This window comes from Leucoraja erinacea, chromosome 18, assembly GCF_028641065.1.
Source record: "Leucoraja erinacea ecotype New England chromosome 18, Leri_hhj_1, whole genome shotgun sequence".
In the NCBI taxonomy this organism is placed as follows: domain Eukaryota; kingdom Metazoa; phylum Chordata; class Chondrichthyes; order Rajiformes; family Rajidae; genus Leucoraja; species Leucoraja erinaceus.
The window spans coordinates 27,444,163-27,462,016 of NC_073394.1; the positions used below are offsets into that span (position 1 = coordinate 27,444,163).

A 17,854-nucleotide genomic window follows, 5' to 3' on the forward strand; every position below is an offset into this window, starting at 1 on the left:
TGCGTTTCCCGTCGGGGACCGCCCAGAACCTCGGCTTCGGCGGCGGCACAGCGCTGGAGCGCTATCGCGGAGCAGCGATGCCTTGCCCGGGTCGCCGCGCTGGAACTCCGGTGAGCTGAGACCACCGATAAAAACATCGCGGAGTGACCAGCTGCGGGCAGCGGCGCTGACTTTAACATCGGGAGTCTGGGATGTCTCAGCAAGATCACCAGTTGTGGAGCTCCATCCGGCGTGGCCTTGTTGGCTTCGGAAGCCACAGCCTCCAGTACGGAAGCGGCCGTTCCAGGGTTCCCATGCCGCTATGAGGATTCTCCCGACGCCAGAGCACCATCACCCGGTGAGAACGGCCTGGAACATCGGGCCTCCGTGGAGGCAACTGTGGAGGCCTCAATAGGCCGGACTATGGGTGAACTGGGGATGGGGACTGGACATTGTGCTTTCCCTCATAATGGGAACCATTGTGGGGGGATGTTTTATGTTTAAAATTTCTTTATAACTGTTATGTCTGTATTCTTTCTTTATGTGCTGCATGGCAAGAAGCATTTCACTACATCTAGGTGTATGTGACCAATAAAATAACCTTTGAACCTATTAAATCCTTCGCCCTTCACCTTAAGACTTTGTACTCTGGTTCTCGATTCTAGATCAGCTTTGTTTCAACTGCATGGTAGAATCAAGTCAAAGGATTGTACTGAAGACTACCATTGTATGCACACGGTTACTCCGAAGATGCTCTTCTGGAGTGTTGAGTTTCAATGGTTATTAATCAAAGCAAGAGTGGCACAGTGCAGCAGCAGTAGAGTTGATGCCTTAGCACCAGAGACCTGGGTTCGATTCTGACTATGGGTGCTGGCTGTAAAGAGTTTGTACGTTCTCCCCGTAACTGCGTGGGGTTGCTCCCGCTGAATCAGTTTCCTCCCACACTCCAAAAACGTACAGGTTTGTAGGTTAGTTGGCTTCGGTGAAATATTTAAACATAGAAGAGGGGATTATTTCCATATAGGGCCAACTGAAGGATCTGTTGTAAACATGGGATTTAGACTTATCGTATGCTAATCCAATGCTGCACTCAAAGCCTTGCAGTCTTAGAGATTAGCGGATAGTGGAAGGCCTGGATAGAGTGGACGTGGAGAGGATTTCCACAAGTGGGAAAGTCTAGTACCAGAGGCCATAGCCTCAGAATTAAAGAATGTACTTTTAGAAAAAAGATGAGGAGGAATTTCTTTTGTCAGAGGGTGTTGAATCATTTTCATAGATTGCTGTGGAGGCCAAGTCAATGGATATTTTTAAGGTGGAGATTGATAGGTTCTTGATCAGTACGGGTGTCAGGAGTTATGTGGAGAAGGCAGGAGAATGGGGTTGAGAGGGAAAGAATAGATCAGCCATGATTAAATGGCGGGGTAGAGTTGACAAATACATAGATGGGTATCTGATGTGCAAAATCTACAATCCATGTACCAGGATGAGGTACATTTCTTATTCTGTAACTTTTATATTGCCACCTGTCATGTGCCTTAGAGTTAATGGGAGGGAGTGGAGTTAATGAAAGTGTTGGGCTTTCAAAGTATCAGGATGTAGGCTGATTTTTACATGAATGTATGTAGCAATATTCACAAGCTTTGATTCAATCAATTATAATTCTTGCACTTTTAAATTGAGGAAGAACAATTGTTCCTATGATTTTAATATGAAGCAAAGATTAATTTACTTTCGTTTAATTTAGTTTTGTCATGGGTACTGAGGTACAGTGGAAATGTATGGTTTCCAAAGAAAATACAATACATGATTACAATCAAGCTGTCCACAGTGCACAGATAAAGAAGATATAGGGTACATCTTTTAGTGCAAGATAAAGCTTGATAGTCTGATTAAAGATAATTCAAATGTCTCCAATGAGGTACTATAGATGCAAGGTCAGGACTGTACTCTAGCTCAGGGGTTCCCAACCTTTTTCGTCCCGTTTACCCCTGACAATGACAATGTTATTTCACTTATTTATGAACAACTAATGATGAACAGATACTGGTATATCAGAACCAAACACAGTCAGTCAATGAGAAAAAATATGTACAAATCCAGAATCAACAAATTTACCTTCTGGGTAGGCGAAATTCATCCCCTGGGGGTAAATTTACCCCAGGTTGGGAATCCTTGCTCGAGATGATTATAGTTTTGTGAAGAATTTAGGGGGATTTCGAGGGTATTAGTTAATAAAATCTTCTATAAGTAATGTTTTTTAATATTGGATTTGTCCGTGTTTCCCATTGCTGGAAGTTTTGGAAGGAGCCAATGCCACTAATCATTCCCCACTCATTCAATGCTTTTATGTTCTTTGAAAGTAGTTGGAATGCAAATATTGTATTTGTTCATCTTTTGTGCTCCTTTAGTTATAGTTCTGCATTCATTTATTTTCTTTCATTAAAAATATTGTTCACCAAGTAAAATATCCTTCCTGTAACCCCTCTCCACTAAGATGGAGACGGAAGGATGTGAAAATTTGTTCCTCACAGCTTTGGAACTGGAGATGTAAGCTCATTTGGTGAAATAAGTCAAATACTCTTCTGAATTTTGGGTGGAAAATTAAGAAATAATGTGCTAATTTTACAGATTACAATTCATTAGACATTTGTATTAAAGTTGCTTTGTTAACCTTCATGGTGTGTATAGGTTCGTAGGTCAAATGTGACTGAGTGGATCATCCACAAAACACTATTTAATTGGACAATATGGATTGTGGGAGAGATATTGTCATACTAATGACACCATTCTTTATTGGTGAATTGATAATTTCCCTTCAAAGTGCTTCTCTTATGTATAACAACTTAAAATATGTCTTTGAATCATATCCCGTTTAGCCACCAACAACCTCAATTGCTGTTTGGATGAGTAAAAGAGAAGTTTGTTACTCTAACATTTGCTCTTTTCTCCTTAAACATTAAAATTGCTATAGTTTACAGCACTGAAAAATACTTCTTTCCCAAGATCAGCTTTAATTGTTGAATTGTTGCCATGTTGGGCCTGAAGGACTTCATGTGCGTTTGTTCCTTACCATTAGTTCCAGCCAGGAATAACTTGGACAAAAGGACACAAATTGCTGGAGTAACTCAGTAGGCCAGGCAGCAACTCTGGGGAACTTGGATCCATCTAATTTTCCACCTAGAGCTCCATCTGTCAAGGACATGTCTGTGCATATTATACAGACTCCAATGGACCAAAAATCTGTCTATCTTGGCTTTGAATGTATTCACTGATTTAGTCTCTCCAGATGCCAATGTTAAGGATTGCCAAATAATTCTAGAGATCGTCTGACTGAAATGAAGATCTTTCTCATTTGCCTTTCAATGTGGTGATCCCTGATTCTGCAACTATGCCCCTACTTCCATTTTGCAGATAAGGCATTTTACTTATCTCGGCATCCACCCTCTTGAACTCCCGCGGAATCGTTTCATCTGTCTCGGAGTCATACAGAATGGAAAAAGGCTATTCAACCCACCCAGTCCATGCTAGTAGCTGCTAGACACCCATCTGTATTATTGCGTCTTGTACCATCCAGTGGACAGCAGAGTGGTGCAACTCACAAAGTCAACTTGTTCGACCTTTTCATGTGCCAACATCTTTACCCCAGGAATCAACTTTGGTAATTTTTGGTACCATATCTGAGGAAGGATGTGCTGGCTCTGGAGAGGGTCCAGAAGAGGTTTACAAGAATGATCCCAGGAATGAGTAGGTTAACCTATGATGAGCGTTTGTCGGCACTGGGCCTGACTCGCTGGAGTTTAGAAAAATGAGAGAGGTACAGAATACAGAATAGTGAAAGGCTTGGATAGAGTGGGTGTGGAGAGGATGTTTCCATTAGTGAGAGAGTCTTGGACTAGAGATCATAGCCTTAGAATTGTAAAACGTTGTAAACACTGCCCAGTCCATCATCGTCTCTGACCTCCCTACAATCGAGGGGATCTACCACAGTCGCTGCCTCAAAAAGGCTGCCAGCATCATCAAGGACCCACACCATCCTGGCCATGCACTCATCAGGTGGAAGGTACAGGAGCCTGAAACCTGCAACAACCAGGTTCAGGAATAGCTGCTTCCCCACAGCCATCAGACTATTAAACTCAACTCAAACAAAATCTGAACTTTAATTAGCCGACTGCACTTTATATGTTTATTTATTTGTGTGTGTATATATATATATTCAATGGTATATGGACACACTGATCTGTTCTGCATTATTTATACCTGCAATATTCTGTTGTGCTGAAAACAAAGCAATAATTTGATTGTCCTATCTGGGACACATGACAATAAACTCTCTTGAATCTTGAAGAATTAAAAGATGTTCTTTTAGGAAGAAGATGAGAAATTTATTTAGTTAGAGGGTAGTGAATCTTTGGAATTATTTGCCACAGAAGGCTGTGGAGGCCACGTCAGTGGATATTTTTAAGGCAGAGATAGATATATTTTTGATTAGTACAGGTGTCAGAGATTATGGGGAGAAGGCAGGAGAATGGGCTTAGATGAGGGAGAGATAGATAAATCATGATTGAATGGTGCAGACTTGATGGGCAAAATGGCCTAATTCTACTCCTATCACTTATGACATGATCTGATGAACAAAATAAACCTTTCCTAAACTCAGCACAAACAAATCCCTCCTTAAATAAATAGATCAAAATTGAACACAACACTTCAGGTGTGGTACCAATCCTGTAGTGTTGCAGGAAGATCAACTTTGTACTCCGCCTCTTTTGCAGTTACGACCGAGGTTTGCATTTTTAATTGTTGCTGACCTTCTGTGTTTCATATATGAATACACCCAGCTTCCTCTGTACAACAGTGAGCTGTACTCTCCCCTCTTTTCCTGTTCCTGTGCTGTTCTACATTATATGTTCAAATGTTCTGTTTTTTTTATTGTGCTTCCCAAAGTCGTTAACTTCATATTTCTTCACATTATATTCTGCCAAACCATTGCCGACTCTTTAAACTTTTCATATTCCCTTTTCAGACATTTCATGTCCTCCTCTTGTTTCTCCATTTCATTGTAGAGACAATCAGCATGGACATGAGCCATGTAGCTCACAGAGTTCATGTTGTCCATCAACCACACATTCATACTAATACCACATTATTTTCCCCACAATCCCATTAATTCCCCCCCAGGATCTACCACTCATCACATGGGGGAATTTACAGTGGCTAATGAACCTATCAAGATTAAGGGAGGAAGCCCGAGCACCTAGAGGAAACGCACATGAACGTTGTGCAAACTCCACACAGACAGCATCTGAGGTTTGGGTCAGACCCGGGTCACTGGTACTTTGAGGCAGCAGCTCAACCAGCTGTGCCACTGTGCCGTCCACATTGCCACCTATGATTGTGTGGTGAGTAAACACATAGTTGTTTAAATCATTTACAATCCAGTTATTTAAATCATTGACATTACTTGTGAATAGATGAGGCTCCAGCAGTAATCCCAGCAGAACTCCATTAATTCCATTTGACAAATTGAGCGTAAACCATTTATTCCAAATCTGTGTTTTCTTTTCCTTGTCCAACATTGGTGTACACGCATTTAGTGCCCCAATACCACCACCTCTTTCCTGGAACAGGCACGATACAAGTAGTTTAAAATATGCAGTCACATGAAGGTTGTGCAAACTCCACACAGTAGTGAAATAATTCATTCTGCAGCTTAAGATGATGAAAATAAGTATTAGCTGGATAGTATACAAGCTAGAATGTTCTAAATTTACAAACAACCATGCATAGTGGCACAGCTGGTAGATCTGCTGCCTCGTAGAGTCAGAGACCCGGGTTCAATCCTGACCACGGGTGCTGTCTGTGTGGAGTTTCTTCCTGTGACCATGTGAGTTTCTTCTGGGTGCTCTGGTTTCATCCAACAAATGTGCAGGAATGAATTGCAGATGCTGATGTATACCGAAGACAGACACAAAATGCTGGAGTAATTCAGCGGGTCATGCAGTATCTCTAGAGAAAAGGAGGAACACTTCTTCCAAAAATGTGAGACAATAGACAATAGGTGCAGGAGTAGGCCATTTGGCCCTTCGAGCCAGCACCGCCATTCAATGTGATCATGGCTGATCATCCAAATCAGTACCCCGTTCCTGCCTTCTTCCCATATCCCTTGACTCCGCTATCTTAAAGAGCTCCATCTAACTCTCTCTTGAAAGCATCAAGAGAGAGTTCAAGGCCTCCACCGCCCTCTGGGGCAGAGAATTCCACAGACTCTCTGTGTGAAAAAAGTATTTCCTCATCTCCGTTCTAAATGGCCTACCCCTTATTCTTAAACTGTGGCCCCTGGTTCTGTTTGTAGGTTAATTGGCCTCTATAAATTGCTCGTAGTATGTAAGGAGTGAATGCGAAAGTGGGATAACATAGAACTAGTCTAAACTGGTGATCGATGGTCGGCATGGATTTGGTGGGCAGAAGGGCCTGTTTCTATGCTGTATTTCTAAATTAAACATGTTTAAACCTTCATGGGTTATCTTTCAATTGATTAAAATGCCAAGTCATTTCAAAGGTCTGCATAATATGTATGAAAAGTTTTATGAAGGGTTTGTAATTTTTTTTTTTTGTTAAATTATTTGAGGTAAACTTCAAGTAAGCTGATCTTTGATAATAAAGATATTTGATGCAAACAAACTTTGCAATATTTGTTTTAATTTGTGCCATGTGAAGCGGATTTTCCATATGGTGCTGTTTTGAATAATATCTTGCTAACAAGAGCAATTGCATTTATATACCAACAGTAATGCAGTAAAATGTCCAAAAGTGCTTCCCCCGAGTGCTATCAAGCCCAGTTTAATCTGAGCACTTGTTATATGGGGAACAAATCTGATTTTAATTAAGGAATCTAACAATGAAATCTTGTCTAACCTGAGCTAAGTTATAGATGGGAATTTTTTTTTTTACAAGTTTAGTAAGTAGCTTTGTCTGTTTTCCTTACCATTCAAGTTAATGATCGGCACTGTTGTGCACAGCACACTGGAACATGTTCTAAACTGTGCATTCAACAGAAAAGGGTTCCTATAAGCTGTGCAGACCAGAACACTACCTGCACTACATCAATGGTACTTAGGAAAGCATTACAAGCAGGGAGTATACCAGATGACAGACACAAAAAGCAGGTGTAACTCAGCAGGGCAGGCAGCCTCTCTGGAGAAAAGGAATAGGTGATGTTTGGGGTCGAGACTCTTCTTCAGACTCAGGGTATAACAGATGATACGTAAGATAACAGACAGAAAATTGCAGAGTTACTAATGTTAATCTAACAGATCATGCAAACAGCATTTTGGTAAAAAACCAAGCACGTGCGACTTCTTGAGAAGTGACAGGCAGATTACGTGTTGCGAATGGCCAATAATTTCTACGAGTGCACAATAAATTTGTGTGGATTGAAAAACCGAATGCAGAAGAAACTCTTTGCCTTGTAGATTATAGTATAATTCACTTAAAATCAAACTGCGACTCTCCATGCCCTGTTTTTGAAATGGATTCAATCTCTCCACCCATCACTGTTGCTTTGTGCAGATTTTTCATCAGCATTTTAGAGTTTGTGTTTCATTGAAAGTTTTTTACCCGGTCGCTTCCCAGGTTTGTTGTCCGTCCTCCGTTGGTGGCCAGTGTTGCATTGTGAACCTGCCCACTCTTAACCATACTGATGTCATTTGGTGAACTTTGTTCAAAGCCATTCTTTTTAACAAGAAACACAGCACTTTTCAAAACAATTTTGTTCCCAAATGGGACCAGATTTGCTTATAGAGTAATGTATAACCAATCAAACCAAAATTGTTGAAATAAAATGGTAGTTTCAACCTGGTTTTGTCATATTAAAAAAATGAAATGAAATGATTCAATTTATTGTCATTGTCAGTGTACAGTACAGAGACAACGAAATGCATTTTTAGCATCTCCCTTGAAAGGGAGACACAAGGCGTCGCGGTGTGCCCGCGCCTGCCGCCGTATAGTGATCACAGCTGGTCACTATTTAAAGGCTGTACGTTTTCATGTGGTGAGCACAGCTGGTCACTATTTACTGACTGTAAGCCTTCACATAGTGACCATAGCTGGTCACCATGTAAAGACTGTGAGTCTTCATGTAGTGATGAGCAGACATGAAGGCTCGTAGCCTTTTCTTGGCTGCGACCCTTCATATCGTTGTAACTTTCTGAAGTCCAGCAGCACTCTCATCTGTGTTTGTCAGGGAGATTTGAAAGAGCAGGTTTGTGTTATGCTATGTTCCACTATCAATCGATAAACTGTGGTAAAGGCAGAACTTAATCTCTGGATACAATGTAAAGCATTTTTATTAACATTTACTCTTCCCATTCCTCAGCTTCGAGCGGGCAAATTCTGATTTGTGGTCTTCCATCATCCCAGCAAAAATGCAGTTGCTTTCACATATTGCGGACACAGAGACTGAAATAGGATTGTCCTTTGCAATGTGCCCATCAGTTGGAAGTCTAACTGTGTGAGTGAAGAAGGAATGGTTGCCTCGTGTGCCAGCCAAGCAGAGGGAACCCTTTCTCCCGCGCTCCTGCCGTTGTTTGATGAACAGCCCGGCTTCATGACGGCAAACATTTTCGAAACACCATGAACACTTATTTAACGGGAGTTATTTAGCCATGTTTCCGGGCAGATTGTTCAGGACCCTTTCTGCCCCTTTTAAATGATGTAACGTAACCTATAGGCCAAAAATATTTTATTGCAATAAGCTATATAAAACGAGTGTAATGTAAGTGAACCTTTCACACAGAGAGAAGATTTGAGTTATTGAGGTTATTGGGACATTTTGCTTTGTGAATGCATTGTTGATTGTTGGGAATGTTTATTGTTATTTCCTCATCCTCCACAAACTCATGTGAATTAATTGTTCTGACCATTTTGATTTTCAGAGATCTCCCAGCAAAAAAACACTGTTGAAGAGAGGTTCAGTGATAGGCAATTACCTGGTGGAAGACAAACCAGTCAAACGGTTAGACCCGTGTCAATGCAATTTAAGTGCATGCAATGTGTTGTGAGATCTCCTTTTAGTGCGGGCACTTTGTTCTTCATTTGTTCACGATACTGAGTGCAATGTTTGTGCAATCACCTGTGACCTGATCCTTTCAATGTGGAAGCATGTTGCGTCCTTAAGACTTCCTCTTTACAGAGCCAGCTAATCAAGTTGTGAGAATTGTAAAATGCTTTACAGGGATATTCCACCTGATACAGGAGAGAATATTTGTTCTCCCTAATATCAGCCACTACATAACTACAGAGCCTCTCCAGTAAGCCACCTCTGGAAATGTTTAGATTTAGTTTAGTTTATAGTCACGTTTACCAAGGTACAGTGAAAAGCTTTTTGTTGCGTGCTAACCAGTCAGCAGTAAGACAATACATGATTACAATCGATCCATTTACAGTGTATAGGTTCATGATAAGGGAATAACGTTTAATGCAAGGTAAAGCCAGCAAAGTCCGATCAAGGGCAGTCTGCGGATATAGACACATTTAATGTGAATCCAAGCAGAGGGCTCCAAACAGCACTGCTGTTGAGTTGAAATGCCAAAGGAAGGAAATTTAACCTCAGCTGCCTCATCCACTGAGTTTCTCCAGCATTTTTGTCTATGTTTGATTTTCTAGCATCTGCAGTTCCTTCTTAAAGATAATCTTGATGGTAGATTGTGAAATAATGCAGCACTCCAAGAAACTCTTCTGTACAGAAATAGCTAATAAGAGATCCACCTTCCAAAGAAACTATGTCTCACCTGCATAGGACATTGGTTTAAGATGAAGGAGGGAAGATTTAAAAGGAATCTGAGGGATAACCTTTTCACACAAAGGGTGTATGGAACAAGATACCAGAGTAGGTAGTTGAGGTAGACACTATTGCAACATTTAAGAAACAATTAGACAGGGACATAGATAGGACAGATTTAGATGGATATGGGCCAAATGCAGGCAGGTAGGACATGTTATATATAACCAGATAACGTGAGTCATACCTGCCTGCATTTGGCACATATCCATCTAAATCTGTTATTTTCCTCATGAGTTGTTAAGATTAATAATATGCACTAATTGTAAAATCTTGACAACGTGAGAAAAACCATTTTGGCCTTTGACTCAATCTCCCTAGATAATCTTCCTTATAACTCTCTATCTCATTTGACAAAATGTCTAATTGTACAGCCTTCGCGGTATTTTCATGGGAGTAGATATCACCATTATTTGGTGGAACATAAGTGCATTCTTCCCCACTAAATTGCCTAATGTTAATTTTAAAATCCTGTCCATCTTTCTTGACTTACTCCATCAGATAGAAATATTTTGTCTACCTCAAACATTTCCAGGAGATTAATCAGACTTAATGTAACTTGCACAAAGTCTTGCCAAGCTACTCTGATGAAGTTCATTTTTTGCTCGGGTAGTTAGTCATACTGTCCTTTGGAAAAGGGAGGAACATGTCAGAAATGTACAGTAAGAGAACTGAGAGGATAGTTACATTTGCAGGAAAGACATCAGAATTTAGTACTAGGCTTTAGTACTAGGCTGTTACAATTCACACTTGACCTCAGATGTATTGTTCTGAATCTAGACCAAATCAGTTTGGATTAGAGATTAAGAGAATGACCCCGATCCAAAAAGTCACCCATCACTTTTCTCCAGAGGTGCTGCCTGACCCGCTGAGTTGCTCCAGTACTTTATGTCTATCTTTGGTATAAACTAGCATCTGCAGTTCTATCTTTGTTTAAGAAGGAACTGCTGAATAGGGGTCCAAAGATGTCTGAAGAAGGGTCAGGAGTCTGAAGAAGGGTTTCGGCCTGAAACGTTGCCTATTTCCTTCGCTCCATAGATGCTGCCGTACCCGCTGAGGTTCTCCAGCGCTTTTGTCTATCTGCAGTTCTACCTTTCTGGATTAGAGTTTCCTCAGGTTACCGTATCTGGGGGCCCAAAGTAGAATTGGGATGGGAATCAGTCTATTTAATCTGGCATAAACCTGCTCGAAATCAAAGATATCATACTCGGCATAAACTTGCTTGAAAACAGCAAACTATATTCCATTCACTTGGCATTCTTGCTTCACGCAGAATTAAGGGTGATTGGTGTAGGTTGCATGAGCTCTGGAGCTCATTCATGATGTATGTGACTTCATGGAGACTTTAGTGTTTGAGATGGAATTCTATTCTCCAGCATAAAATTCTGATTACAGGTTAATCCCGACAAATAGTGACTGCTTCTGAGTTTGACATCCTTACACTGCAATGTTATCCAGAGTTCACATACGCTGTCAGAACAGATTTGATGGTCTCTGATTCTATGCTAACATTTTCCATCAGAATGTTCTTGTTTATAGTACTTGTGAATGACTGCCAGATGTCTCACTTTGATTTATAAACTGAACCGAAGCTTGATTTATCCATTTCTCCAATGATTGTAAGATGGATTCTCTACATGGATCTTTTTCCACTTTCGAAATAACACCAAATAGTTATCTTGCTAGTGTGGCGGTTCCTGGGGAGTAGGCCACTCCCTGGTTCATCCCCCTCGGCACTTCCGGGGGCGGCGCCCAGCTGCGAAGATAAGAGCAGGGATTGTTGGCGTGAGACCAGTCTTCAGTCTCTCACTGAAGCGGAGAGTAGTGTGCTGTGCTCATTAAAGCTTCTACAGAATTTGCCTGGCTCCTCGCCTTCATTGCGGGCTCTCCCACGCACTCGAAACACTAGGAAACACATTCACCGTTTCTTGGGACACAGAATAACATGGAGATACAATATGGTGGTGCAGCAGTAGAGTTGTTGCCTCACAGCGCCAAAGGCCTGAGTTAGATCCTGACTCCCTGTGACCGCATGGTTTTTCTTCAGGTGCTCCGGTTTCCTTCCACATTCCATAGACGTGCAGGTTTGTAGGTTAATTGTCCTTAGTAGGTAGGATAGACTAATGTATAGGTGATCGCTGGTCAGCACGACTCGGTGGGCCGATGGGCCTGTTTCCATGCTATATCTCCGAACCAAACCAAACTGAGCTAAACAACATGGAAACAGACTATTTGGCCCATTTTGTCTGTGCCAACCCCTCCTTATCATTACCCCAATCCTACATTATTCCACATTCTGATATATGTATTTTTGTGCCAGACTGCACCTAGGCACGAGGCCAAATTTTGCAAAATCAATCTTGCAGTCCAAATGAATAATAATTTAATAATAACTGCACATATGGCATTAAAAAATAACTGATGGATCAGGGACTACTTTCAAGGTCCCCAGATTTTTTTTTTACCCAACAGAATTGATATTCAAAACATTCTCCATCTTTAAGAAAATCTCTGATTCTGGCTCTGGAATTTTGCTCTTTGCCATTTTAATGGGAAACATAATGCTCCGTTTGAAATAAATAGGACGGCCTTTAGGTAACATATCAAACTACAATTTCTGGGGCAAACGTACACCACCAGACTCGGGGACAGCTTCTTCCCCTCTGTATCAGACATCTGAATGGTCCCTCCATAAACTAGGCTACTGTCCTGATTTTTCAATCTACCTCATTGCAGACATTGGAGTTTTTCCTCAGCAACTGTTCTGCTGCAACGCTGTTGAAACTATATCCTACAATCTGGTATTTTCTCCTTGCTCTATATTTTGTACTAGTGTTTGGCTTCATTGTAATCACGTGTGGTATTACCTGATTAGATTGGGTCGCACGCACACAAATGCTTTTCATTCTACCTCTGTATATGTGACATTAATAAACCTAAACCTTAATCTAAACTTACTCCCAAGGAATTTATTTATGCCAGATCATGTTTTCTTTAACATATTTGCAGCACTGTATCATGTTTGATTGAGTAACTGAAAATAATAGAACCTGCAAATGTTGAAAATCTGAAACCAAAACAGAAAATGCTGGCGGCTCTCAACAGGTCATGCTCCATCTGTGGAGAGGGAAACAGAGTTAATGTTTCAGATTGAAAATTCCATGTCACATTGATTGCATAATTCCTGATTGCATAGCCCCATTGTTGTTGCCTAAAGGGCCTGTCCCACTATGGCGACCTAATATGCGAGTTTAGAAGAGTTTGCGCTCGCGACAAACTTGCAGCATGGTCGACACATGGTCCTAGGAGGGCACTGGAACTCTCCTTCATGCTCGAGGGAAGTTCCCGCATACTTGCAGCCTCAGTTTGGCGAGGAAAAATTTTCAGCATGCTGAAAAATTTTCCGCAAGCAAAAATTGGTCGGCATATTTCTTTTGAACTCATAGTGCAGTGGTAGTGGGGTTGCCATGTAGTTATAGACAGTCGAGGTAGCCAGAGGCAATCTCCTTTGCTGACTGGGCATTTTAATTGGCCCATTGGAGTTTTCAGAACCAAGGAAAACCGACCGGTAGTGTTAAATGCCCGCTAAACTTCATGAAAAGTTGTCTGGCTTCTTAGAAGTAACTCCACTACTTCGCCCCCCTTCACTCCCCTTCCCTCCCCTTCCCTCCCCTTCTTCCCCTCCCTGCTCTCTAAAGGACTTACCATTCCCTGTGCCAGCCGTCTTTTACCTTCCTGTTCATCGCGGGTGTGAATTTCAGACAGTGCTCCCCCGCTTTCCCTGGACTAGAGAAAATAGGATTAAGCTGAAGAGGGTAATTTTCATTAGGAACATAAGGGGCAACTGTTTTACATATAGGGTGGTAGGTATCTGGAACAAGCTGCCAGAGGAGATAGTTAAGACAGATGCTATCATGTTTAAAACACATTAGGACAGGTACATGGATAGGATAGGTTTAGAGGGATATGGGCCAAATGTAGGCAGGTGGGACTAGTGTAGATGGGACATGCTGGTCGGTGTGGGCAAGTTCAACTGAAAGGGCTGTTTTCACGCTGTATGACTATGAGCTGCTTAGTTATGGGGCAATTTTTACTAGGTTTGGCCATTAGAAACCTGATGGGACTGAATATGATACTAGGTTTGCATCCAGCCACATTGATTTGGATGATATTAGATGCTTTGGCAAGTGAATTGGGTTGAGGTTGTGCACTGTTTTACATGCATGTAATAACTTCAGATGAAGCTGATACTCAAAATAATCATTGGTTGGTTCTTATTTTTCCTGTGTTCGTTTTTGTATCTGTGACAAATGGATTCTTGTGCAGGCTGTGCAGTCCCACGTCTGTAGAGGACGATGGGCTGCCAGATGAGGATGCAGACTGTGGGGTGGCTGGACTACCCGCACTGTCCTCCGGAGAGGAAGATGAAGTCCCACTCTCACCCAGAGGCCAGCCAATTGGCACTGAAACAATGGTGAGTATGACCAATCCTGCTACCCAGGTTGATCACTCTTCCTCCAGTTATTGATCATGAGGTTGCTCGAGACAATGGACCTCCCTGTTTGAGCTTCTGCATAATCAAAGAATCACTATACAGTTAACCCTCACTGTATGGACTAAGGGGGAGTAGGGTTGAGGGCCATTCAACCCATCATGTCTATGCCACCTCACAGCAATCCCATTCCTCCACTAATTGTTCCTGAAACCTACTCTCTCCACAATCCCATCAATTCTACTGCCCACCCACACCTACATTGGGGACAATGTGCAGTTGAAACCTAACCTATGAACCTGTACACCTTTAGGATATGAGAGGAAACTGAGGGGAGCACCCAGACAAAACCCATGCAGCCATTGGGAGAATGTTGAGTATAGAAGTTGGGAGGACATGTTGCAGTTGTACAAGACGTTGGTGAGACCGTATTTAAAATATTGTGTTCAGTTCTGGGCACTATGTTATAGGAAAGATATTGTCAAGCTTGAAAGGGTTCAGAAAAGATTTACGAGGATGTAGCCAGGACTAGAGGATGTGAGCTATAGGGAGAAATTGAGTAGGCTGGGTGTTTATTCCATGGAGCGCAGGAGGATGAGGGGTGATCTATAGAGGTGTACAAAATCATTAGAGGAACAGATCAGGCACAGTATCTTGCCCAGAGTAGGGGAATCGAGGACCAGAGGACATAAGTTGAAGGTGAAGGGGAAAAGATTTAATAGGTATCTGAGGGGTAACTTTTTCACAGAAAGGGTGGTGGGTGTATGGAATAAGCTGCCAGAGGAGGTAGTTGGGGCTGGGACTATCCCGTGGTTTAAGAAACAGTTAGACATGGATAGGACAGGTTTGGAGGCATATGGACCAAGTGCAGGCTAGAGGGACTAGTGTAGCTGGGACATTGTTGACCAGTGTGGGCAAGTTGGGCCGAAGGACCTGTTTTGACTGTATCACCATGACTCTATGACTCATTCCCAAGACATTGAATGGTGCTTTAACCAGTTTATCATCCTTTCCTGATACCAATATGTTCAGATCTCTTTGTTCCAAAATTCCCTTTGAATTGCATCGATTATATTACATTTTCTTTCCTCATTCCTCTAATACATCACTTTACATGTCTTAGCATTAAATCTCATCAGCCACGGATCTTCTTGTTCCACTAGCTTGACGTAGCTCATGCACTCAGTCAATATTCACCTCTGCCCACTGTACTTCCAAGTTTTGTGTCATCTTCAAACTACAAGGTTTCTTCTGCAACCAAGTCCACAAAATGAAATTAGAAATCTCCTATGGGGAGAAGGGAAGCACCAATTCAGTTGATTGGGAGCATTTGATTTCACAGAATGTATTGAGCTTATTTTTTCAGGTAAGTTTATGGGCTTACATATCAGGTTTGGTAAATGTTAAATCAGATTATCTGGTTCATGATTATGCATAAACAGTGCAATTAAACAAACAGAATAATTGTGTGTTATTAAGCAATGGATACTTGCCTTGGAAGTTCTCTTGCTTGTTCTGTTCCTATCTACTTGCTAGAGACCGTGATGTGATGTGCATCTAATGTTACCATGTCATTCCCTCACAATTGGCATTGGTATGACAATACTTTACTGAACTGTATGCAAAAAAGACTACCTCACTGTACACCTGTACACGTGATAATAAAGAACCATTGAATATGACATGCAGTGTTTAGATTCAATAAACACAATAAAATATGATCTAGGTTTACTTTTCATTTTTCTTTGATTAGTTGAGATTGATTCAAGTGTCTTTATAAAATCACATCTTTGTTAAAATTATTATTCTTCCAGTGTTTTTATATATGTTTTCATGAGCTTCCATTTATGGTCAGATTGTGAATTAACATTTGCCCTATCCTGCCCATCCCACGTCACCTCTGCTTTCTCCCCCCTCCATCTATATCCTTCCCTGGCCTCTTCCTGTAGCTCCACACCATAGTTTATGCTAACCCTCTCTTCAGAGTTATACAGTATAGAAACAGGTTCTTTGGCTCAACTTATCCATGATGACCAACATGACCCATCTACACTTGTCCCATCTGCCTGCGTTTGGTGCATATCCCTCTAAACCTATCCTATCCATGTACCTGTCTATATGTTTCTTAAACATTGTGATAGTACATGTCAAATACCTCCTCCAGCAGCAAGTTCCAAACACCCACCACTCTTTGTGTAGGAAAAGTTGGCCTTTGGATTCCTATTAAATCTTCCCCCCCCCCCTCACCTTAAACCTATGTTCTCTGATTCTGTCTCTCCCCCTCTCCCCCCACTACCCCCCCCCACTCTCTCCCCCCTCTCCCCCTCCTATCCGCCCGCTCCCCCCTCCCCCCATCTGCCCCCCTCAATCCTGGCCTCTGGTGCTGTCTGTGTTGAGTTTGCACGTTCTCCCTGTGACCATGTGGGTTTCCTCCGGGTGCTCTGGTTTCCCTGCACATCCAAAAGTTGTGCAATGTGGAGGATGGAACTGCAGATGCTGGTTAATACTGAAGCCGGACACAAAATGCTGGAATAAATCAGTGGGTCAGGCGGCATTTCTGGAGAAAAAGGATGGGCGCCGTTTCGGGTCGGGACTGCTCTTCACACTGAAGAAGAGAGTATTGGTGGTTGAAGGCCAATTCTCTCAGTCCAAGAACATCAGTGCAGGAGATCTCCAAGGCAATGCTCCATCAACTGCCATGCCTTCACTGTGACAAAGTGGGGATATTTAGTGATGATTGCACAGCAGTTAGTTCCATTCACAATATTTCTGATAATGAATCGAGTTGTGTTAATGTGAAGCAGCAGCCTGTGACGTCCAGCAGTGGGCTGAGAAGAGGCAGGGTATCTTAATATCATGTATACGGGGCAATTTGATTCTCCACACCAGTTTGTCTATAATCATTTCTCATTCAATACCGTTGCCACCATTTCCTGTTTCATCCTCAGAGTTGCCATTGGCAACACATAGAAACAAGGAACTGCAGGTACTGGTTTATTAAAAAAAGACACAAAATGCTGGAGTAACTCAGCGATCAGAACATGGATATTTCTGGTCGGGACCCTTCTTTAGACTGATTGTAATAGCCAGGTTGGAAGAGAGGTGCAAGTGGGACAAAGCCTGGCAAGGGATACAGGTGATGGGGGGTTTTGGCAGATGGGTGGACAAAGGCCTGCGATGGGAAGAAGACAAAAAGAGAAGATGCATGAAATGTGTAGTCAGAGGAATGGATATTAGTGGAAGGGGGAAAGGAAGGGGAAAAGTAGTAGTTGGTTAGTTACCTAAATTTGAAGAATTCAATGTTCATATAATTGGATTGTAAGTTACCCAAGTGGAATATGAGATGCTGTTCCTCCAGTTTGCATGTGGCCTTGCTGTGGCAATGGAGGAAGTCCAAAACAGAAAAGTTGGTATGGGAAGGGGAATTAAAATGGTTAGCAATCAGGAGATCCAGCAGGCCTTGGCAGACCAAGCGCGTTTTTGTTGAACCGGTCGCTTAGACTATGCTTGGTCACCATGATGTAAAGAAGGCCACTTCAGGAGCA

General features: G+C 42.0%; 1 protein-coding gene across 2 annotated transcripts in view; it reads left to right on the forward strand.

Annotated features, from left to right (window-relative positions):
* Positions 1–17,854, forward strand: part of cracr2b (calcium release activated channel regulator 2B) — a 115,709-nt gene that overhangs the window by 74,898 nt on the left and 22,957 nt on the right. For both annotated transcript variants that reach the window (XM_055649689.1, XM_055649688.1), the window contains 2 exons: positions 8,913–8,992; positions 14,144–14,291. In XM_055649689.1, coding sequence (XP_055505664.1) covers positions 8,913–8,992; positions 14,144–14,291 — 228 coding nt within the window. The remainder of the gene's footprint in view (positions 1–8,912; positions 8,993–14,143; positions 14,292–17,854) is intronic.